The sequence below is a fragment of the Loxodonta africana genome, chromosome 5, assembly GCF_030014295.1.
Source record: "Loxodonta africana isolate mLoxAfr1 chromosome 5, mLoxAfr1.hap2, whole genome shotgun sequence".
NCBI lineage: Eukaryota > Metazoa > Chordata > Mammalia > Proboscidea > Elephantidae > Loxodonta > Loxodonta africana.
In genome coordinates this window covers 22,794,700-22,818,578 of record NC_087346.1, presented here as the reverse complement: position 1 = coordinate 22,818,578, position 23,879 = coordinate 22,794,700, and the positions used below count along the sequence as shown (strand labels likewise).

Sequence of the window (23,879 nt, the reverse complement as noted above, 5' to 3'; positions counted from 1 at the left end):
ACCATGATGTTAAAGCATATAAAATCAAAACAATAGTCAGCAGTTAGTCAGATTCTCTATTTTATAAAAATTAAATTTCACAGCTCATCAGGTTTTTCTTTTTCTTTTCTTCTTGTTATTTGTTTTATTTCATTTTGTTTTTACTTTGTTAAAAATTGTTTTGTAGGTTTAACCTTTTCTGAAACCTTCTTTGATTTGAAGAACCAAGTAAAAGAATGCGAGTCACACTTTCAGATATGAATATCTGTAGTTTGTGGGGAAAAATGAACAAAAATTTCTTGTCCTCTCTAGAAAAACATTTTTTTTTAAAATAGAAACACATTTTGAGGGAATGAAGGAGAATTTGATTATTTTGAAGTATTTAATAATACATTGCCATTCAGACTATGAACCTCACCCTAGCTTTCATATGAATTTTATCTACGATTTCATAATTTACTTCTTGTATGGCTCTGCATAGTGTATTTTAATTTCAGGTGCATATGGTACAGAGTATAAAGAATGTATCATTGACAAATAAAATTGAGAAAAATGTAGTTTAGTTCTTTTTGGGAACCATACTATTAATGATGTTAAAATTTTTTTGTAATAAGTAATACTTAAAATATATTTTCCATTATTTGATTTTATTGAGCTTTAAATTTTATTTTAGGTTTACGAGGAAGCTGGTTCTGATTTTCATCAAGTTGCCTATTTTAAAACCAGAATTGGATTAAGAAATGCTCTCCGAGAAGAAATCAGTGGTTCTTCAGACAGGGAAGCTGTGCTTATTACTTTGAACAGACCGATTGTTTACGCACAGCCTGTAGCCTTTGACAGAGGTGAGAGCAAGTCCGCCATTACTGTCTTCTAGGGTTTAGAAATTCTTTGGTAATGCTGGGTAAAAATCATCTATAGTTATTTTGCTTTCTAAGTGGATACACAGGAGTGTCTGATTCAGAGTTTTCATTGTAATGCTGAGTCTTTTGGTTTGGGAAACTAATGGACGCATTTGTGTTTTGCCACCGTGTTTACTCATTCATGCTATAAACATTTATTATGTACCATCTAGAAATAGATACAAAGATAAAAAAGAAAGTCCCTATCTTTAAGGAACTCTTAAGTCCATTTGGAAACAGATAAAGTAAAATACAGAGTGGAGTTAGTTTAGAGGTGTATGTTCCAGGAGCCCTGGGAGCCTCTAACTTACAGGAGGAAATTATACTTGAGATAAAATGTGAAGTTAGGAGTTCACTAGAGAAATGAGGAAATAAAGCTTCTCTCACTTACCTTTGTAATAGCCTAGAATAGCCCCGGGCATATAGAAAGATCTAAATAAATATCTGCCAAATGAGAGAGAGAATATCAATGAATGAAGGTACATGAGCACAGGGGCCTAAGAAAATGTAGTAACAGCTTTCATAAAAGAAAATAATTGGAAATAAGTCTGAGCAGGTAGAAAAGGTCTAATTAATTGGGCAAATATGTTTGAATTTTACTTAGAAGTAATGAGCCATTTAGGAAGCCACTTAAGATTTAAAGGGAAGTGGACATAGGCTGATGATAAGATTGTTAGAATATTGCCCTTTTAGCAAATGTTATGGATAACATTATGTTGTATTGCTAAATCAAGTGCATACTTTTTCACTCCTTATCTTACTGACCTTTCATTAGCTTTCAAGAACTCCTTAGAGTACTTTCTACTCCCGGCTTCCATGACACAACACCTTCTTGCTTTTCCTTCTACCTTTCTGGCCCCTCCATCTTTATCACCTTTTTAAGGTTCTCCTTTTATAACCAGTAACTAGTTGGCCGTTGAGTCGATTCCAACTCATGGCAACCTTGTGCTCCATAAGGTTTTCCATGGCTGCTTTTTTTGGGTAGACCACCAGGCTTTTCTTCGGAGGCACCTCTGGGTGGACCGGGACTTCCAGCCTTTCAATGAGCAGCCAAGCACATTAACCGTTTGTACCACCCAAGGACTTCTTCATAAAAGGGGGTCTATTGATGTGAATCCATGATGACTGAGCAAAGGTGGGAATGAAAACTCTGTATATGTTTAGATATGGATCATTTTATTAAAAGTAAATTAGGGGAAATGTTATAGATAATAAGTTTTGTTGTATTGCTAAATCCTGTGCACATTTTTTGATTTCTCATCCTGGTGACCTTTTATCAACTTTCAACAACTCCTTAAAGTACTTTCTACTCTTGGCATCCATGACATAATACTTTCTTACTTTTCCTCCTATATCCCTGACCCCTCTATCTCTTTCTTAGGCTTCTCTTTCTATAGTCTAACATTAAATGAACGTTTTCCTTAAGGTATTGTTCTCAGGAACAAACTCAGATGTCTACATGAGTCACACATACAAGGGAGTGATAGAAACAAACAAACAAAAAAACTGTTGATGTTGAGTCAATTTTGACTCATAGTGACTTTATAGGACAGGATAGAACTGCTCCATAGGGTTTCCAGGGCTTTAATCTTTACTGAAGCAGACTGTCATATGTTTCTCCTGTGGAATGGCTGGTGGGTTCGAACCACTGACCTTTCAGTTAGCAGCCAAGCCCTTAACCACTGTGCCACCAGGGTTAGGCTATGCTATATTGGGAAGTGCATGCCCTACCTAAAAGGGCAATCAAACCATTGGGAAAAAAATCCTTCTGTGGACTTAACAAAACAGATCTGGGGCCAGAACTCCCTCTAGTTTGTGACCTCCGCACCATAGTCTCTCCCTACGCAGTCTTACTCGTGCCCAGAGCTTCACTTACAGCACATACGGCTGTGACTCAAGGCTACAGTTTCCAACTGCTTATCTGATGTCTCCACTTGGATGATGAAAAAAGCTCCTTAAACTCAGCGTGTCTAAAATGAAACTTATAAATGGTACCACCTTCTCTCTGCTTACTAAGCCAAAAACTAGGTGTCATCCTTGAAATTTCCCTTTCTCCCTGTATTCAGTCTGTCAGGACATGATATTAACAGGTAAACATCTTTTAGGCCTCTCCACATCTCTCTCTTTCAGTCATCAACATCTTGACATCCAAATGTATCATCATTTCTCACAAGCACTTGCCAGTAGCTTCCTTTCGTGCCTCTTAATCCCCATCCTGTCTGCTTCCCACAGTGCAGCCAGATCTGCTATCACTGTCACAACCTTCCCAAAAATACAAAAACAAAAAACTAACTGATTCCCAGAGCTCTTAGTTGCGGCCTGTAGGGCCCTACAAGGTCTGGCCCCACTTACTTCCCCCTTCAGCTTATGTCATACCACCAGCTCCACTATAAGAAGCCCTGGAGATGCAGTGGTTAAATACTCCCCCGGAGAAAAACCTCGTGATCTTGTCCTATAAAGATTATGGGGTTGCTATGAGTCAGAATCCACTTGATGGCACTTAACCACAGCAGTCCCCAACACAGCACTGTCTTAAGTGCTCTTTGCTTATGCAGCCTTTCAGCCTCCCAACCTAGTGAATTCTTCTCTTTGTTCAGACTTAACTCAGGTATTTTTTCTCAGGAAATTCTTATATGACCTCTCTCTCTAAATCAAATCTCTCTAATACATACTCCTAGCATAAGCACCTCTCCTTCAAGAATTTATAACAATAAATAACAATAAATTCTGTGAAGGAGAGAAAAAAAAAAGGTTTCATGAGGTCAGGGATGGTGTCTGTGTTTGTTATCCCATCCCAGGCATTCAACAAATTGTGGAAGGAAAGGAAAAAGTTTCTTCTTCCTTCTGCCAGTATGCAGTCGCCTACTTTTTTTTTTTTTTTTTTTCCCATCAAGTTAACTAGCTCCTCTTAGATCTTTTCTAATTCTAATTCTACAGTCCTCTGGGAGTAATTTCTATTAGTCTTACAGTATTGATTTTAGTGTTCTTTCTACCCTGCCTTAAATATCAAAAGCCGTGCTGTTTTGGCTGAATTACAAGGCTGCCTATGACAATTGGAATGAACAACGCATGGCCTTACATAAGGATATTCATATGGCAACAAAGGAAGTCGTAGATATGCTGCCTGGTATCCAGCAAACATCAGCCCAGGCCTTTGGGACTCTCTTCCTCCAGCTCACTGTGAATGATCTGGGAATTTGCCTGCCTATCACCAATACTGCACAGGTAAAAAAAAAAAAAAATTAAAAATCAAGTCATATTCGAGAATTAAGAGCCAGGTATTTCTACCAGCCATCTCTATGTATATAGTACATGAAAAGATTTTTCAGGAGACTAGTTTATAACTTGAGTTCAGTAAATAGCAAGAAAGAATGAACTGCGTCAACCATCACTCATCCACAACATTGTAAATCAGAATCCCTGAGATTTTTCTCTGAAGCACTCTGATGTACCCTAAAAACAGTGATAAGATTGATACCGTTTGATAACTCTTAATTCTTACCTTGGCAACTAAGAAGCTTATTTTTCAAAGTTTGATAACTGTTTACTGTTTGATAACAAAAAAGTCCTTGGCATAGACTTATTTATAAAATGGAAGCAAAAGAACATTTAAGAGTACTACTTAACAGTCTTTAATAACCTCACGTATAATAACCAGAAAAACCAAACTCATTGCCATGAAGTCGATTCTAACTCCTAGTGACCCTGTAGAACTGCCCCAGAGGGTTTCCAAGGCTATGTGTAAATCTTTATGGAAGCAGACTGCCATATCTTTCTCCCGCGGAGCGGTTGGTGTGTTCGAACCACTGACCTCTTGGTGAGCAGCCAAGCGCTTAACCACATTTAATGGTAATGAAACTTCCAAGCTATGTGTAAAAAAAAAGCTATGTGTACAGCTGGATAATGCAAGAACTTTCTCTTCATAATTTAGGACCAAATCTCAGGAACATATATTTGCATGTGTATGAGAAAGAAAAGGCTATGAGCCCATCAGGCCAAGAAGTATCAATTATAACCTAAAATACAGAGATCTCTGTTTTAGCTAGAAAATCTGTAACCAGTTGTTGAATGAGTTTATGTTTAGTGTTTTGTTTGTAGACAGTATTAAAAAAAAAACCTATGGCATGTTTGTGTTTCAGGAATTGAAAAATGGTGGTAGTTTTTAAGGGCATGATGGTCAGGGCTCAAAAGTTATACATACCAGAGGCGTGTGTCATAGTGAGTGCTCATGACTGATACACGGGCTTGAGATAAAATTAGCCCTTTACAGGAGAAAAAAATGTGTGGCAAATGCATTTCACTTGAGTAATGTTTTGAAGAAGGTATCTTAGCCACATTTTTAATGAAGATTTCTAGGCTTGGCCCTTTATAGGTTTTTGTTACTGTAAATCTGTGAGGTCTTTCAGGTTAAAATATCCTCGCTTTTTGTCTTATTTCTGGACTGTGTTTTGCAGTCTAATCACACTGGAGACCTGGACACCGGTTCAGCCTTAGTGTTGACCATTGAGAGTACTCTCATTACTGCCTGCTCCTCGGAGTCTCTGGTCAGTAAAGGACATTTCAAAAACTTCTGTATACGTTTTGCTGATGGCTTTGAGACATCGTGGGATGACTGGAAACCAGAAATTCGTGGGGATCTAGTGATGAATGCCTGTGAGTATCTTTTATTTTCTGTATGAGGTTTAGAATTAAAAAAAAAAAAAAAACCTTCATTTATAAAACTAAAGAATGTTCAATTATAGGAATTTTTTAGATTTTGTGAAAGAAAAGGCTATTTCTAGTTAGAGATATCAAAATATATTTGTGAAAAACCACAGCTTTCAGTGCTTTGGATAACTAATGTGGCACAAACTAAGTAAGGCATTCTTTTTGATGGTAGAATGTTGGAAGGTTTGCTCAGTCTCGGATTTTTGCTACAGTTGATCCATGAATGATCAATAAAACGTCTTTGTTCTGTGGGGATCATGAAAGAAGGTGATAAGTGTATAAAGATTCAGCTCATCACATAATATAAAACAGGTTATAAATAACAAGGATCAGGAGCTCCATCCCTAATTGATTTTAACATTAAATTTACATCTCCAAATTTGTAGGAATACAGAGTGTAACTTGGGGGAATCCCTCCAATTCCATAATACTCCAAGTTAGTAATAACTAAAACTATATGCTGTTTGGAAAGAATAGGGAGTTTTATTTATTTTAATATTTTTAATAATATGGTGGAATTGATAAAGTATCATTAATCCTAATAATAAAGGAAATTTATATTTGAGGAATTAAAAGGCTGTGAACTAAAATTCCTTTGCCTATCTTGTAAACCAAAATTAACACTTAATTACTTTTTAGGTGGTGATATGCCATTGTTTATACTATCTTTTTTTTCTTCTCCATTAGAAGGATTCTTTTTTTTCCCCCCAGTTCAGGTTTCCTTTGAGAAATGGGAAAGCTTTCCATTATTATTATGTCAAAAATTGAAGTTTTAGCATTCAGTGTCAGCTAAAACTTAGGTGAAATTATTGGTTTTGTATGCCTTACATTTATATTTTTCATAGATAAAATACTAGAATTTCTTTGAAATACTTAGATTACTAAGAACAGTGGGATTAAAATTACTCATGCCTAATGTCCAAAAAGAGCCTTTATCAGAAGACCTTTACAAATTATCACCTTACCCAGTTGTGTTAGATATGGTCAAAGAAGTCACTGTAACTTATTTGTGTATTTTGTTTTTGCGTTTTTTTCTTAATACAAGGCAAAAATGAATTAAAACCTGATTTTTTTAAGATGACATCTTTATTGTCATTGTATTTATTAAAATATATTTTGAAGCATGAAACTATACTATATTTCCTTAACAGTTTACTTTAAAAGGAAAATGCGTAATTACCTAATATTAGGTAATTTTTGAGTCTTTACCTGTGACTCTAAATCAAAAGGATATATAAAAAATATGAACAAATAATAACTCACCATCTCAGTATATATTCTACCAACAAAGTAGAGCACTAACTTGCTGATGATATTAACCAGAATAAGATATTTTGGGTTTTGGAAGGCACTGACTTTTTTGTGTCATGTTTATTGCTTTGGGTTCTTGTGGGGGAGGCTCACAAAGTAGGTGAGCAGAGTAGCTGTTTTATTGACATTATTGAATTTCCAAATTATACAATGGGCAAATTGGTTTTTATTCTCTGCCACTTTTTGAGAGAGGAAGTACTAAAAGTTTTCTGCCATGTTTTTATTTAATAGTTCTTCCTTTCATTTGGCTTCAGTTGTGTTACTCGTATTTCAAAGTTTTCTGCTCATTCTAGAATTTTTTAATTTGATAGGGAAATGTAGGTTTTTTTTTTATTATGATTTGTAATTATGTCTATAAAAGTAAATCTTTTGCCCCATAACCAGGTCTGGTTCTTTCTTTATTTACAGTCTTCACCTGAGGCACAGATACCAGTTAGTTCAAAAATATCACTTGGATTTTAAAGTTCTTGTGTATCTCTTAAAAAGCTACGTAATAGAAATTTTGACTTAATAACAAATGGACCTTTCCTCCTAAAATAAAATTGTAGTGTTTTTAAGTTGGAGGGATTTTCCTATTTTGAAAATAAGGAAAGACAGGAATTTAATACCATAGTACTTAGACAATGAAAACTCAAATTTGAATCATATTTGAATACCGATTTAGGATTCAGAGTGAATTACAAAAAGGACATTTAATTTAAGACATGTATACTGTCAGGTTCATATTGTTATTTGGTTTCAATTAAGGATTACTAAGAAACAGGGCTTCAAACCTCAGTCAGGTTTGACCCTCTGCTAAGAATTTGCATTGCTACCCCAGATATACTGAATCATAATCTGCATTTTAGCAAGATCCCCAGGTGATTCTTAGTTATAAATAAGATAGGATCTACACTTTAACTAGACTCCCAGGTGATGCTCCTGTACACATAAGATAGAATCTACATTTTAACAAGATCCCCAGCTACACATAAGAATCACCTAGGGGTTTTGTTAAACTACAGAGTCTGACTCAGCATATCTGGGATGGCAGTGCAAATTGTCAGCAGGGGGTCGAAATGGAACAAACCAGTTTGAAACCTTACTAAGAAAGGGTCTTAATTCTGTCTTTAGACTTTACTTTGTTTAAAAGTTGTTGCAAGGACAGTATGTCCTTTACTGTTTAAAATTGAATTTAATTAACCTCTTTTTTAAAGCTGAAGTTGTTAAACTAAAATTAAGTGGTAGTAAATGTTTCAGTTAAAGTCAGATATGTTCTGAGGATAGTTCCCTGACCTTATGAGATTGACACCATGGCCATCAATCATTTTCTCCCATAAAATGTTCATTGTCAAAGAAGACAGGAATGATGAATCATGGCTGTGACCTAATGTGGCAGTTCTTAGTTATTCAGAAGTCATTTTTAAATCATTTGTATTCTCTAAGTGTCATCCACTCATGGTAGCAGTTGTCATAGCATCCTGGATGCTGGTGGGAAGGCAACTAGAGGTTTAGAATTGGCCAGGTATTGTCACTTAGGTAAGTAAATCACATGCAGAATGTAAAGATGAAACTGCAGTTCAGTTGTTAGTATCATAGAGTAAGATATTTTGAGATGTGGAATAGATTTTAGGAGTCAGCTAAGGTAGCCCTTTCATTTTGTCCGTTAGGAACTGAGACCTAGAGAAGCTAGTGATTCTATTTGTGATTAGATAGTAAACTTGGGGTGAAAAAATTGGAGTGCAATATTTAATCACAGTGTATTTTTATTAAAAACTACTTTTGTGTGATTTTTGTGCAGGTGTGGTTCCAGATGGTACCTATGAAGTATGTTCAAGGACAACAGGACAAGCAGCAGCTGGTAAATTCACACACAGTATTACTTTGGCGACATATGTCAGAATTCTGCCCTTATTTTAATGGTATAAGAATCTTTTATTTAAGCTAATTCTAGTGTTCTGTATTTTTTAGAACTATTGTGTAGTAGTATTTGAACTTTTTATTTACTCAACAGTTATAGGACTGAATATTTTAGGAAGGAAGAAGATGAGTAAGAAATTTTCTACCAATAAATTTAAGTTCTGATAATGTAGTTAAGGCACATGTAGCAAAATTGCAGTGGAATAAGTGAAAACTATAATAAAATATAAAATGCCAAATCCTATTGAAATTTGCAGGAGGGGGAGAAATTTTCCAAACATGGGAGGGTACTGGCATCAGAGACATCATCATGGAAAAATGAGCAGGGGTTTGAAGGATGGGTAGTATGTTTCTTAACCTAAAACTGGGAGAGACAGGGCAGAGAGAATAATATCAAACATAATGTCAAAATACAGTGTCTAGTCTAAGTTGTCCAATTTGGTTGGAACAGAGTTGTGTGAAAAATAATATGGGAAAAATCTTAAATGCCAAAATACAGAGTTTTGACTTTATTTGGTGGGCAGTGGGAAGCCATTGAATGTTTTTTTGAGCTACAGCACAGGTGATAACAATATCAAAGGGACAGCTTCAAGGATTGAGGAGTGGAGAACCCTAGAAGATAACCACAGAAATAGTAATGTGTCTTAACTAGATGGTAGCACAACATAAATTTTTATTATCTCACTTGGTATAAAATTGGGCAGGGTAAGTGAAAGGGAGACATTTAAGTACTCTTAAGATGTTTTTTTAAGATGTTTAGTAAGGTCCCTGGGTGGCGCAAATAGTTTGTACTTGTCCACCGACCTAAAGGTTGGTGGATCAAACCCACTCAGCAGCGCTGTGGAAGAAAGGTCTAGCGATTTCCTTCCATAAAGATTATAGCCAAGAAAACCCAGTGGAGCACATTTCTACTTTGTAACACATGGAGTCACGTGAGTTGAAATTGACTTGACAGCAACAGGTTTGATTTTTGTGGTAAGATGTTGAGAAGCTGAGTAAGGTTAATAGATTCCCTGTCTCTTCTTTCTATTTCCTCTTATCTTTCCCAAGCTTAGCGACGGTGCTTATCCTGTGTAAGTTATCTCAGCAAACATCAAGTCTACAGGCCCACTGACAGAGAAATGAAAAAGTCAAGGAGCTTTCCAGCAGCAATATTAGAAGGAAAGGGGGATGAGTGGGGCAAACATAGGTAGTGGGGAAGAGGTTCCATGAAAATCTTTGTCAGAACTTTTGTTTATGAGTGACAACAACCCACTCAAACTAGCTTAAGCAAAAGGAAGAGCATATGTAAAGGATATTTCAGGATCATGCTTAAATATAGGAATAGTAGTCAAGAGAAGGAGCTACATCAGTTCAGGGTCCCTTAGGAACTAACTAGAACCAAGATCTCAGTTGTCACCAGGACTCTTTACAGCTCTTGTCTCTCCTCCTCTCTGTGGCTGCTTCATTTTTTCTGACCCCCTTAACACATAGCAGGAAGCATGCCTGCCGATAGCTCATGAGCCTTCCTTACTCCACCCTCCATCACCAAAGAGGGACAGATCTTAAGTTCAGGGAAAGACTCTTATTTTTCCAGCTTTGATCCTCACCTGGACCAATTCTCTAATTAATTATGGCTAATGAGTTGGGGTCATGGCAATTCCTACTTTAGCTGTGGGAGGATGGATCAGCTTTGAAGTTTGGGAAGGAATCCACATTTCACAGGAGAAAAGAAGGGTGCTGTACAAAGGAAACAATAGATGCATACTACATCACGCTGAAACCAGTCCCATATTCTGACATGTCCCTGGATCTAGCTGTGAGAGACATTAGTTATTATATGTGGCCATCGTCTATTGCATTTCTTAAAGATGTTGTTAGGTGCCCTCGAGTCAGTTCCGACTCATAGTGACTCTGTGCACAACAGAACGAATTACTGCCCAGTCCTGCACCATCCTCACAGTTGTTACTATGCATGAGCCCATTGTTGCAGCCACTGTGTCAATCCATCTCTGTCTTAAAGACAGAATTATTTAAATTTCTATACTCAGGACTTAATAAAAATGCTGCTTTTTTAATTTAAACAGAAAGTAGTAGTGCTGGAACCTGGACACTCAATGTATTGTGGAAGATGTGTGGGATTGATGTCCACATGGATCCTAATATTGGCAAAAGACTTAATGCTCTGGGCAACACCCTTACAACACTGACAGGAGAGGAGGACGTAGATGACATTGCTGACCTAAACTCCGTGAACATAGCTGACCTCTCAGATGAGGATGAAGTTGATACTATGTCTCCCACTATCCATACTGTAAGTAAACTCACTGAAAGCTTTTCAGGACTGGGTTTTAACCTGAGACAGAGGTATTATTAATACTCAATGATTACATTATAGTTGCTATTTATGGAGGAAGGCAAAGGAGTGGCAGTACCCTGTGTCTACATTTCATGCTATTGTCTTTTGAGTTCTGTGTCATAATGACTGTCAGCCAACTTTTGCCCTAGCCTATAGGTAACGTGCTAGCATTAAAAGCAAAATGAATGCAAATCTATAGAGACAGAAGTGGGAGTGACTGCTAATACGGATGGGATTTCTTTTTAAGGTGATGAAAGTATTCTAAACTGAGGAAGTGCTGGTGGTTGCACAACTTTGTGAATATATGTTATCAAAAAAAAAAACATGAATTGTACATTGTAAATGGGTGAATTTTATGGTATGTGCATTATATCGCAATAAAGATGTTTAAAAATGAAATGTCAAAAACAGTGCGCACAAAGCAAGTGCACATATTAAAAATAGATGTTTAGATCAATACATTGTATAATATCAAGTTTTATTTGATAATCAAAAAATTTATTCTCTGCTTTCATTGTAGTATTAATTTTTAAAAATATTTTAAACGTTTTACCATGCAATAGTTCTTTTCTTGCAAAGAAAGTAAAAATTAATGTTACTGTTTATCATTTAGAATTCAGATGGAAGTTCAGTAAGTGGAGATGGCCACAAGCTCACCTTTGGGCAGCGACTTGTAAATCACCTCCTAGGCCTGAGGCCCCCAAGTCAGCGCTATTCTGTTCCTGCAGAGTATCTGTGTGACCCAGAGATGGGCTCCCCTCAGTCTAGCCATTCCCATTTGAAAGCGTGCAGAGCTCACTCATGGGGAAACGTAGGTAGCACCTGAAGAGATGCCTAAGAAAATGAAGGGATTTGAATCGCTGGTGAATTCCAATCATCGTACTTAGTGTAGCTGGCTTTGATTCTTGCATGCTTCCTTTGATTTAAGGTGTTAATTTTGTGATAGTATGGATTTGCTGGGTAATCTGAGGGTGGTATTGACAGATATGCTGTTTGACTTTTCAGGAAACTGTAGATTATCGGAGACAAGGAGCATCTGGCAGCCAGCCAGGAGAACTTAGAGGAAGAAAAATTGTGAAACGTATAGTAGATATCAGAGAACTGAATGAACAGGCCAAAGTAATAGATGATCTCAAGTACGTATAATGATTTTAATTTAATATAGTGTTCCCTAGTATTAGAATCATAGGATTTTAAATGGGGAGGAAACTGAATTTGGGTTAGTGCAATCCCTTTAGTTTATAAATAAAGACATCAAAACCCAGAAAAGTTTGGTAATTTACCTGCGATCATAAGTTTATTAGTGATAACTTAGTGACTAAAATGCTAGTCTGCTGCTCTTTACAACTCCTTATTTTTGAGCATTTTATGACTGACTTCAAATCATATTTCTCCACGTGTAGATACACAGATACATGTGTTTGTATGTGTATATAAATATATGTCTTCTACTAGCATTAGTATTTCTATGAAGTATTTAAGAGGAAAACAAATTTAACATTTATTGAGCACCTACCCCGAGTTTGATATGTATTATCTCAGTTTAATCCACACAACATCTGTGAGGTTTGCTGGCAGTATCCAGACTTTGTTGATGAGAAGACTGAGGCACAGAGGATCAGAGACGATCAAGAGTAGGAATTTGAACTTGCATGTGTCTGGATTCAGAATACATGCTTTTTCTGCTTGCCAATGTTAGCAGCTCTGTAGTACTAAGACAGGGGTAGTGTGAGTTGAGAGGAGCAAGTAGGTGGTAGTAATTTTTTTTTCCATATCCGTTGGCTGCTGGATAGTAATGAGTACCTAAGTAAATACTTCCTCTTTCAGAATATTCTTCTTGCTGGGCTTTGAAGTTTTTGTATTTTCCCAAAAGGTGATGGTCATGCCACATCTTTCTAATCTTCACACACCTGCACTTGAGTTTTTTGCATTCAAAGACTTAACACAAATATATGCATTTTGCATAATGAGAGGTATTGCCCAAACACTTGTCTATAAATTAATTACACAGTGATTCATATTTTCCTGTTGACCTACATACATTACAGTTTGAGTTTTGTTCTCAAAGGAAAAAGTGACTCGAAGCAAAATAGACTTCTTCCTCCAACATCTTTACCTTTGGTTTAAATTATATGCAGAATTTTACATACATACATTTTTCTGCAGTATGTCTGTACATTTCACGAGATTGTCAGAGAGGCTCTTGATGCAGAAATGGGTAAAAACTATGTCCTCAAATAATAGAGAAAGCCTTTTAAGGTTTGCCAGAGAGAAGAGTGTTAACTGTGTGAAGGGTTTTGGCCTGTCCATACATAATCTTTGGCATTCTGATAAGTAAAAAATTATAAAGGAGCGAATAAAAATCAGTCTTCCTCTGTTATTTCTCTACACTAATTTCCATCTTTGTTTTGTACCCAGAAAACTGGGTGCAAGTGAAGGCACTATAAACCAGGAAATTCAGCGTTATCAACAGCTAGAATCTGTTGCTGTGAATGACATTCGAAGAGATGTCCGTAAAAAGTTACGGAGGTCCAGTATGCGAGTGAGTAAACATTGAAAAGAATTTTATTAAAGTAGACGATTTTTATTTTTTACTTTATAAAACTTATCTGTGATGCTTATTTTGTTCTCTTTGTTAATTCAATGTTGAAAGTAGCTGCTGATTTGTAAATTTCATATCTACTATGTACTAGGCACTGTTTTGAGCACTTCATTAGAAAAAAAAATTCAGTCGATTCCAACTCATGGCAACCCCATGTGTTCCAGAATAGAACTGTACTCAATAGGGTTTTCAATGGCTGTAATCTTATGGAAGGAGCTCTCGTGGCACAGTGATTAAAAGCTCAGCTGCTAACCAAAAAGTCGGCAGTTCGAATCCACTAGCCGCTCCTTGGCAACCCTATGACGCAGTTCTGCTCTGTCCTATAGGGTCGTTATGAGTTGGAATCAACTCGACAGCAATGGGTTTGGTTTTGGAATCTTATGGAAGTAGATCTCTAGGCCTTTCTTCTGTGTTACCACTAGGTGGATTCAAACCGCAAACCTTTTGATTAGTAGCTAAGCACAAGCCATTTGCACCACTTACATATAGAACCCATTAAATCCTTACAATAACCCTATAAAGTAGATTGTATTATTTTCTGCCATTTTAAAGATGAAGAAATTGAGGCACAGAGAGGTTAAGTAATTCGACCAAGTTTATACAGCCAACAATCCTGGTAAAGCCAGGATTCAAATCCAGGCCATGAGACTTTATAGTCTATGACTTTAACCACCATGTTTAGCTGCCTCATACTTGCTTTTTAGTCTTTAACTCAAACGTGAACTCTGAAAATCTTTTGAGATATCCATTCTTCCCCTATGCCATTCTCCATGGCCAGATTTTACCTCTCAGCCACTGTGCACTCTCAACTCTTTCTTCTTACCTTAATTATTTTCACTTAGTTGCCATCGTTGGAGTTTAAATCTCTCAAAGAACAAATTATTTATCTTTTACCCCACTGCCTATCTCGTTATCTGGTACAATCGGAATAAATAAATATACTATAAACATATGGTAGAAAATAATTGTAAAACTTATTCAAATGGAGGTACGCTGCTTTCTGTCAAGGTGGTCTTGTGAGTGTGAAAATTGCACTTTTTTTGATAAAAGTAAATGAGTTTTTAAGCTTTTTTAAAAATCAGCTAAAACTCCTTTTTCCCCAGGATAAGGTATTTGAGTGGTACCCCAGTGTATGAAACAGATTAAATAAGAGCCGATGGAGTCACAGGAAGGGGCAGAGGCTGCAAAGGCTTGACCTCGCCATTGGCTTGATCTTTCCTTGGTAAAAAATCCCAGAGAGTCCAGTTTGAATACTATTCTAAATTATTTAAATTAAAAATAAAATTCGGTTTGATTTATTCACCACTGACCTCTGATAAAAATAAATGGTTAATGATGGTCTGTAATGTATACTTCTGTGTTTTAAAGCTTTTCTACTACCTGCCTAACCATCATTATGTAATTGAAATGTTTCGAGTGTGCTGTTTGTATGGTAAGTTATATTTGGTAATTGACTGTTAAAAATAAAACTAGGTAGAGAGCATTAGAGAAATTATTGAAATTACATCTGAGTTCGTAACACCTGTCTCATTCGACATTTCCCCCTCAGTTCTCTTTACACTCTCTGGCCTTCCACATCTCCACCGTATGAGAATCTGCTTAACATCTAGTCTCCCACCACCACACACCCCCGCCCGCTCGCCCCGCCACACACACAAAAAGAGGTTTGGAGAAGAGGAATCTGAAGACAGGGAGAGTATTCCCTTTACTGTAATAAAGAGGGGTTCTGTGGCAGGGGAACCCCTGAGTGGTACTTAAGATGTCTGGTGGCTTCTTTCCCACCCCCAGGTTCTCACTCTTTTCTCCTCAGCCCTTTCTTTATCTTTAACTCTCATTTCCTCTCCGTTCTTTCCTTTTTAATCTTTACTTTCTTCTCCTCCTGTTTCTGTTTTCCCCACTCCCGATCTTTTTCTTTCCTCCTTTTCTCTGTTCTGTCAGGCCAGCTGGTGGCTCATATTTTCACTGCACAGCCCTCCTGGTTGTCCTTGAGACTAAGGGTAAGGAGTAGCTGATTCCTGCTGTACTTTGATCCACATATATTGTTAAGTGACTTTTAAAATAACTTATTATTGACTTTGGAGAAACAAACTAATTTGTTTAACAGTAGAATGTTTTATAGGAAGTCAGATGTTACAGCAATAAACAGTTGCTTAAAGTCATCCTTTTTCTCTTCCATTTCATTAGGCTGCTTCCCTAAAGGATAAGTGGGGCTTGGGTTACAAACCAAGTTACAGCCGATCAAAAACCATTTCTGCTTCAGGAAGACCACCTCTTAAACGAATGGAAAGGGCAAGGTAATAAAGATTTCAACCAGTGAAACAAGGAACGAAATTGCTGACTCCTTTATCAAAACCTACCACCTATTTTTGTGTTTTAATTGGCAAAATTACAACATTGAGATGGCAAAAATGGACGGTATTACTGAAATACCAATAAATTTCTTAGTTTGATGCTACCTAGGTACCATCAAACTGAGAAGTTTATTTCACAGCATTGTTGTTGTTAGGTGTCGTTGAGTTGGTTCTGACTCATAGCAACCCTGTGCACAACAGAATGAAACACTGTCTGGTCCTGAGCCATCCTTACAATCATTGTTATGCTTGAGCTCATTGTTGCAGCCACTGTGTCTCCACCTCGTTGAGGGTCTTCCTCTTTTCTGCTGACCCTGTACTCTGCCAAGCATGATGTCCTTCTGCAGGGACTGATCCCTCCTGACAACATCTCCAAAGTATGTAAGACGCAGTCTTGCCATCCTTGCCTCTAAGGAACATTCTGACTGTACTTCTTCTAAGACAGATTTGTTCGTTCTTTTGGCAGTCCATGGTATATTCAATATTCTTCGCCAATATCGCAATTCAAAGGCGTCCGTTCTTCTTCCGTCTTCCTTATTCATTGTCTAGCTTTCACATGCATATGATAGGACTGAAAATACTACAGCTTGGGTCAGGCGCACCTTAGCCTTCAGGGTGACATCTTTGCTCTTCAACACTTTAAAGAGGTCCTTTGCAGCAGGTTTACCTGATGCAATGTGTGTTTTGATTTCTTGACTGCTGCTTCCGTGGCTGTTGATTGTGGATCCAAGTAAAATGAAATCCTTGACAACTTCAATCTTTTCTCCGTTTATCATGATGTTGCTCATTGGTCCGGTTGTGAGGATTTTTGTTTTCTTTATCTTGAGGTGCAATCCATACTGAAGGTTGTGGTCTTTGATCTTCATTAGTAAGTGCTTCAAGTCCTCTTCACTTTCTGCAAGCAAGGTTGTGTCATCTGCATAACGCAGGTTGTTAATGAGTCTTCCACCAATCCTGATGCCCCGTTCTTCTTCATATAGTCCAGCTTCTCGTATTATTTGCTCAGCATATAGATTGAATAGGTATGCTTGAATAATACAACCCTGACGCACACCTTTCTTGACTTTAAACCAATCAGTCTCCCCTTGTTCTGTCCGAACAACTGCCTCTTGATCTATGTAAAGGTTCCTCATCAGCACAATTAAGTGTTCTGGAATTCCCATTCTTTACAATGTTATTCATAGTTTCTTATGATCCACACAGTTGAATGCCTTTGCGTAGTCAATAAAACGCAGGTAAACATCCTTCTGGTATTCTCTGCTTTCAGCCAGGATCCATCTGACATCAGCAATAATATCTCTGGTTCCACATTCTCTTCTGAAACCGGCCTGAATTTCTGGCAGCTCCCTGTCAATATATTGCTGCCGCTGTTTTTGAATGACCTTCAGCAAAATTTTGCTTGCGTGTGATATTAATGATATTGTTCTATAATTTCCACATTCGGTTGGATCACCTTTCATGGGAATAGACATAAATATGGATCTCTTCCAGTCAGTTGGCCAGGAAGCTGTCTTCCATATTTCTTGGCAGAGACGAGTGAGCACGTCCAGTGCTGCATCTGTTTGTTGAAACATCTCAATTGATATTTCATCAATTCCTGGAGCCTTTTTTTTTCACCAGTGTCTTCAGAGCAGCTTGGACTTCTTCCTTCAGTACCATCAGTTCCTAATCATATACCACCTCTTGAAATGGTTGAACATTGACTAACTCTTTTTGGTATAATGACTCTGTGTATTCCTTCCATCTTCTTTTGATGCTTCCTGCATCATTTAATATTTTCCCCATGGAATCCTTCACTATTGCAACTCAAGGCTTGAATTTTTTCTTCAGTTCTTTCAGTTTGAGAAACACCGAGTGTGTTCTTCCCTTTTGGTTTTCCATCTCCAGCTCTTTGCACGTGTCATTATAATACTTGGTCTCCTCGAGATGCCTTTTGAAATCTTCCATTCAGTTCTTTTACTTCAGGGATTCTTCCTTTTGCTTTAGCTGCTCAACATTCGAGAGCAAGTTTCAGAGTGTCCTCTGACATCCATCTTGGTCTTTTCTTTCTTTCCTGTCTTCAGTGATCTCTTGCTTTCTTCGTGTATGATGTCCTTGATGTCATTCTACATGTGTGCTTTTTCATAATGAAATGTAGTGGTATTTAGAAAAGTTTTATGTGTAAACTTACAGACTGTCCAAAGAAATGAAAATGTGCATATCAGTATCTGTTGCTCTAAGCTTATCAAGGAGAAAAGGTGTGATTACATACACACACATTTAGTATATGAAAAAATGGACATTTTTTATATTATTGCAGTAAAATAGTATTTTACTAATAAATGATCAGTATAAATTAAGAAGTATGAATTCTTTTTTATATGGTTTAGTTTTACAAAATCTTGTGTCCATCAGAACATTGAGTCTTTTTATATGAGATGCTAAAGTTTAAGAGATCCAATACCAAAAGTTAAATCCTTAGAAAAAGTAAATATTTAGGAATACAGTGTTAATGTCATTAATCAGACTTTTATGAAGTCCAGGAATGTTCTTTTAAAAACTATCATATTAATATTTCCTAACTTTACTTACAGTTCTCGAGTAGGAGAAACTGAGGAACTCCCGGAAATCCGTGTGGATGCAGCATCTCCTGGGCCCAGAGTAACTTTCAATATCCAGGATACAGTAAGAGATATTATTTGTCACAGATACAAATTGCTAATAGATCTTAGTAATTACAAAATTATACTAATTACACAATTTCAAAATACTAATTCCTGCCTAAAATGAACTCATTTCAGAGTCATGCTACAGGTGTTTGTGTCCTGCATGTAGAATAAAAACTCCAGAACTGCTGGTTTCTAGGTAGAAATGTTTTTGTTGAATACCTTTCCTTTGAAGTGCGAATTCCCATTAAACTAGGTCTTTTACATAGAGGTAAATATATAATATGAAAATAATGTTAGTACTTATTTGTGTATTTTGTTCAGAATACATTATAGATAATAGGAGAAACTAAAAGAAGGTTAGACTTAAAGTTACATTCTAATTTCATAGGATGTTAAAATTTATGTTAAAATGTTTGCTTTTTATTTCTTTGGAATCATTCTTTTTCTTTATTCATGAGTTTTTTTTTTTTCTTATTATTTTAATTAAGTTAAAAAATACAGTATGGGGAAGTACACCTCAATCCAGCTGTCCCGGGGAAGGGTATTTTCAGGTACTTTTTAAGAACAACATAAATTTTGCTTTAAAACTAATTAACTGTCCTGAAAATCTGCTTTCAAAATGTCTTCCTTTCATTTCAAACTAAGCTCAGACTTCAAAAATATTTTACATAATATTTTAAGTTAAAAGGCTTAAGATATTTGAATTTATCATGTATATTTCATAAACCGTTGCAGGCACATATTTTAGTTCTATACATCTATATAATTTAATATTAACTATATTTTTTTTATTTTAATATTTAAAATGTGTAACAATCAAAAAAAACCCATTGCCGTCGAGTCGATTCTGACTCATGGTGACCCTACAGGACAGAGTAGTAACTGCCCCATAGAGTTTCCAAGGAGTGCCTGGTGAATTTGAACTGCCGACCCTTTGGTTGGCAGCCGTAGCACTTAACCAGTATACTACCAGGGCTTCCTGTATAACAGTAGAGACCGAATTAACTCACCAAATCATAAACCAAATATCGGAATTTATTGTAGTTACCGGCTGAATCCCTAAGTGAACCTCTTTTTCACTACAGCCAACTACAAAATGAATCTTTGTCTTATAAAACTAAGATTGGTAAAGTAGTTCAAGTTAATATCACATCTAATTCAGAACAACAAATTAATCATGGAATAGTATTTCTTTTGAGCCACCGGTATAAGAGCATGTATAAAAAACGAACCATTTAAAAATTATTCTGATTTTCAGAACAGTGCAGAAAACGTGCTGCGTAATCACTCACAAATTGAATTAAATATTTTCCCTGAATATAAGTTATGAGTAAAAATGAATTTAAATAAATATATATAAATCCTTGTCTAGAATTTTTCTGTCAAGTTACATAAAAAAAAAACTGCCACTTATTCCACACGTATTGTTTCGTTTCCCCTACTCGCATCTCATGCTAGAGTCTCGGTGTATATCCTATAATCATGGAATTCAGTCAAACTGAATTTTGTTAAATTATACAGTAAGTTTGACAGACATTTCTTTTTCTAAAAAAGAACTTGGAAATAAATCATTTACAGTGAGTTGAATGGATTTTACTAATTCTTAATATTTGAATTGATTCAAGTCCTATTTTTAAATAGCTGTGTACCCTGCTTTTTAAAAAGTGGCATATCAAAATTATAAATTACAAAACAGATAATTATATAAGCTCTTACCACAAGTTTTAAAAATTGAAGCTGTTCCGAAAAATCTGATTTACACGTTTACTCATTAAGATGTATTTTATAAAACGTGAGGAACAGCTGGAGTCTGCAGGTGTTTGGAATTTGGATTGTAGGATATCACTATGTGTCTGATAGTAGCATCTAATAGTTTGAAATAATAAGTTACATGACCTTGCACATTATACTTTACAAAAGGTTATCACATTCTCAAACAGTACTAACCAACCCTGTAAAACTGAGAGTAGAAATGAGGTCATTCCTAGGAAGTTTTGTTCTTTTTTGGCCTACTTAAATACAGTGATCTCCCAGTGTAATCCTGAGTTAGTTACATGGTGTTTATACAAACTCTATTTGCCTTAAAATACAACATTTTTAAGTTTCATTGATTGATACGTGTTTAATTACGCAACTATTTATGCATCTCTCTTCAACCCATTAGGGCTTTTTAGATATAGTCACAAAAAGCATCCACGGGCATCATGAGATGACAGTACATTCTGCTGACACTGCATGTTTTTTGATCACGAATTGCTCCTGCCATTCTGATTTACAATTAATCACATTATGCTTTTTCTTTGTTTCCACAGCATGTTTAACTTCTACTTTAAAGAATTACAATGCGTACTAATTAATAGAATGATATATGTTTATCTAAAGTAAAAATTCACTCTGATTTTTAGTGTATCAGTGGTGTGACTTTCTGTGGTTTGACATTCTGCTTCCTTTCTTGGTGTGCTATTTTACGTGCTCATAAATCTGACCGATCTTTCAGTTCAGAGTAAGGAAATTCAACTCTGAAAGCATTTTGAAATGTTTAACTTTATATATTTTTTCATTTTTTTTTAATTGGTAAGGAACTTGTAATATGAACCTGAATGATATTTTCTTTTTTTACAATCAGTTTCCAGAAGAGACAGAACTGGACCTTTTGTCAGTAACTATTGATGGTCAGTGCCATTACTCATCTAATAGTGAAGGATCGTGTTCCGTGTTCAGTTCTCCCAAAACTCCAGGCGGCTTTTCTTTCCAACATGAAGAGGGCCGGCGAGATGACAGTTTGTCTTCTACCAGTGACGATTCTGAGAAGGATGAAAAGGAAGAAGACCATGAGAGGGAAAGGTTTTATATTTACAGAAAACCCTCGTAAGTAGCCTTTTTGTTTTAAGATCTTAGGTAGTGTTTCAGAATGTGGAACTAAGCCTAAAGTGATTCCTAATATTTGTAGAAAATAGCCTTAATGTGCCTAGCCTGAGTGAGGTTAAGAGATGTGTTCATGGTTTATTAATGTGATTTAGGTCAATGTGGTATTTTTCTTCCTTTCCTATTCTTCTTTTAATAAAATCTGGAAAGTATCATTTAAATTTTATAATTTGAGAAAAGGAATGTAGTTCGTGTAGCAGTGACTATGCCGGTGTCCTCAGCACTTAGCACATTGCATGGCACATAGTAATTGCTCAATATGTAACTCTTGAATAAAATGTAACTCCACTAAACTTAGGAAAAAAACTCAGTATGAGCTAGTTGGGTAATTTGTGTGAATTTATAAAACAAAATCTATTTATAGACTATTGCGTACTGTAACGTTGGAAAATGATTTGTTCAAAAGTCTTCCCATTTTACTGCAATGTAATGACCAGTTGTTCTTTCTCTAGACATACATCTCGTAAAAAAGCAACAGGCTTTGCTGCTGTTCATCAGCTATTTACTGAACGCTGGCCAACAGCACCAGTCAACCGAAGTCTTGGTGGCACAGCTTCAGAGAGAAATATTGACTTTGAACTTGATATACGAGTTGAAATTGATAGTGGAAAATGTGTACTCCACCCAACCACCCTTCTACAAGAACATGATGATATAAGCTTGAGAAGGTAACAAATGGTTGAAAAAGAGTAAATGCAACTTCACCTGTTGAAGATACTATTCAGATCTATCACTAAGTTACAACAACCTTTTTACCTCAGGTCCCAAATGCAGATTTCAGGGATCTAACCATACTTGAAATGGTTGAATGGTTATTTGTGGAGGATACAATTTCTTTAAAGAAGTGTAAACTATAAAGAGATGTCTGATTTAGAGTCTAAAAATCTGTTAATTAAAATGGTTATATCTTTGAAATTTTCCTTTGATGTAAGCATGAATTTTTCAGTTAATACTCATATTATTTAGATTTTATTTTTAAGTAAATATTTATTTAGATTTTAACTAATTTAGCTACTTTTATTTATATATATTTAAAAAAAAAAAAACAGTACAATACTCATAGGTATCATGTTTATTGAGTTCTGATAGGTTCATAAAGAAGTAAGAGATTGGAAACAGCCTCATCAGTTCACAGAGGGGCCTCTGTAGTCCGGCGTGTCGTTCACGATACAACTGCAGCTTTATCGTTTGCTTCCATTGCTAACTAGATGGTGAAACAGCCGGGCTTAACCTGAGATTGATTTTTCTTCAAATTCATTTTGCTTTTGAATTCATTTTTCCTAATCTAAAAATAATGGTAATTGCATAGTTGGATGGGAGTGGGGTGGGTGGAGATACAGTTAAAACAAAAATAACAGAACGTTGACAGTTTTTGAAACTGGGTGATGGGGACATGGGAGTCCCTTATACCATTCTCTTTATTTGTATATATTTGAAATTTCTCATAATTAAAGATTATTTAAATGCTCTGTTTGTCTAACGAGCCTTTTATAAAATGAAAGACCAGATAAAAAGGCACTTTTAAGTAAGTTAAAATCTGCTGCAAATGTAATATGATGATAAAAATAATGTTAATTTACCATAATGCACTTCACATTTTAGGCTGAGCGGTAATAAATTGCTGATGTCAGGTTCATCCTAATATTTTGAAGTATTCAAGTGAAATAATTATGATCTTACAAAAGAATAAAGGTAACTGCCCTATATAGTTATGGGGCTACGACATTAACATCAATGCAAGGCATCAGTCAGTCTAGCTAGAGACAGTGAATAAGCTTTAAATTTGCGACATTATTAGTGAAGGACTACATTCCAGTTACTGTATAAATAAGTTTGTTTTTGAAGAAAAGAAAAGGCGATGTTTCCTTTTTTTAAATGACAAAACATTTTTCTATTTATAGGAGTTATGATCGAAGTTCCAGGAGCTTAGATCAAGATTCTCCTTCTAAAAAGAAGAAGTTTCAAACTAATTATGCATCTACCACCCATTTAATGACTGGCAAAAAAGTGCCGTCATCTCTACAGACAAAGCCAAGTGACATGGAGACAACAGTATTTTACATTCCTGGAGTTGATGTAAAGGTAAAATAATAATAATTTTTTAGGATAAGGGATTCAATTATTAATGTTGTTAGGTGCCGTCAAGTCAGTTCCAACTCACAGTGACCCTATGTACACCAGAACGAAAGACTGCCCAGTGCTATGCCATCTTCACACTCG

The 23,879-nt window shown here is 36.0% G+C and overlaps 1 protein-coding gene across 16 annotated transcripts in view; it reads left to right on the top strand.

Moving 5' to 3' along the window:
* BLTP1 (bridge-like lipid transfer protein family member 1) overlaps window positions 1–23,879 on the top strand; it is a 237,137-nt gene that overhangs the window by 181,825 nt on the left and 31,433 nt on the right. For 13 of the 16 annotated variants that reach the window (XM_064285382.1, XM_064285380.1, XM_064285386.1 and 10 more), the window contains 13 exons: window positions 653–821; window positions 3,892–4,103; window positions 5,333–5,531; window positions 8,677–8,736; window positions 10,862–11,088; window positions 12,139–12,269; window positions 13,552–13,675; window positions 15,920–16,029; window positions 18,660–18,750; window positions 19,223–19,285; window positions 21,361–21,602; window positions 22,112–22,327; window positions 23,561–23,741. In XM_064285382.1, coding sequence (XP_064141452.1) covers window positions 653–821; window positions 3,892–4,103; window positions 5,333–5,531; window positions 8,677–8,736; window positions 10,862–11,088; window positions 12,139–12,269; window positions 13,552–13,675; window positions 15,920–16,029; window positions 18,660–18,750; window positions 19,223–19,285; window positions 21,361–21,602; window positions 22,112–22,327; window positions 23,561–23,741 — 2,025 coding nt within the window. Of the gene's footprint in view, window positions 1–652; window positions 822–3,891; window positions 4,104–5,332; window positions 5,532–8,676; window positions 8,737–10,861; window positions 11,089–11,746; window positions 11,945–12,138; window positions 12,270–13,551; window positions 13,676–15,919; window positions 16,030–18,659; window positions 18,751–19,222; window positions 19,286–21,360; window positions 21,603–22,111; window positions 22,328–23,560; window positions 23,742–23,879 lie in introns of all 16 variants that reach the window. The other 3 variants (XM_064285385.1, XM_064285383.1, XM_064285392.1) reach the window with 2 other exon arrangements.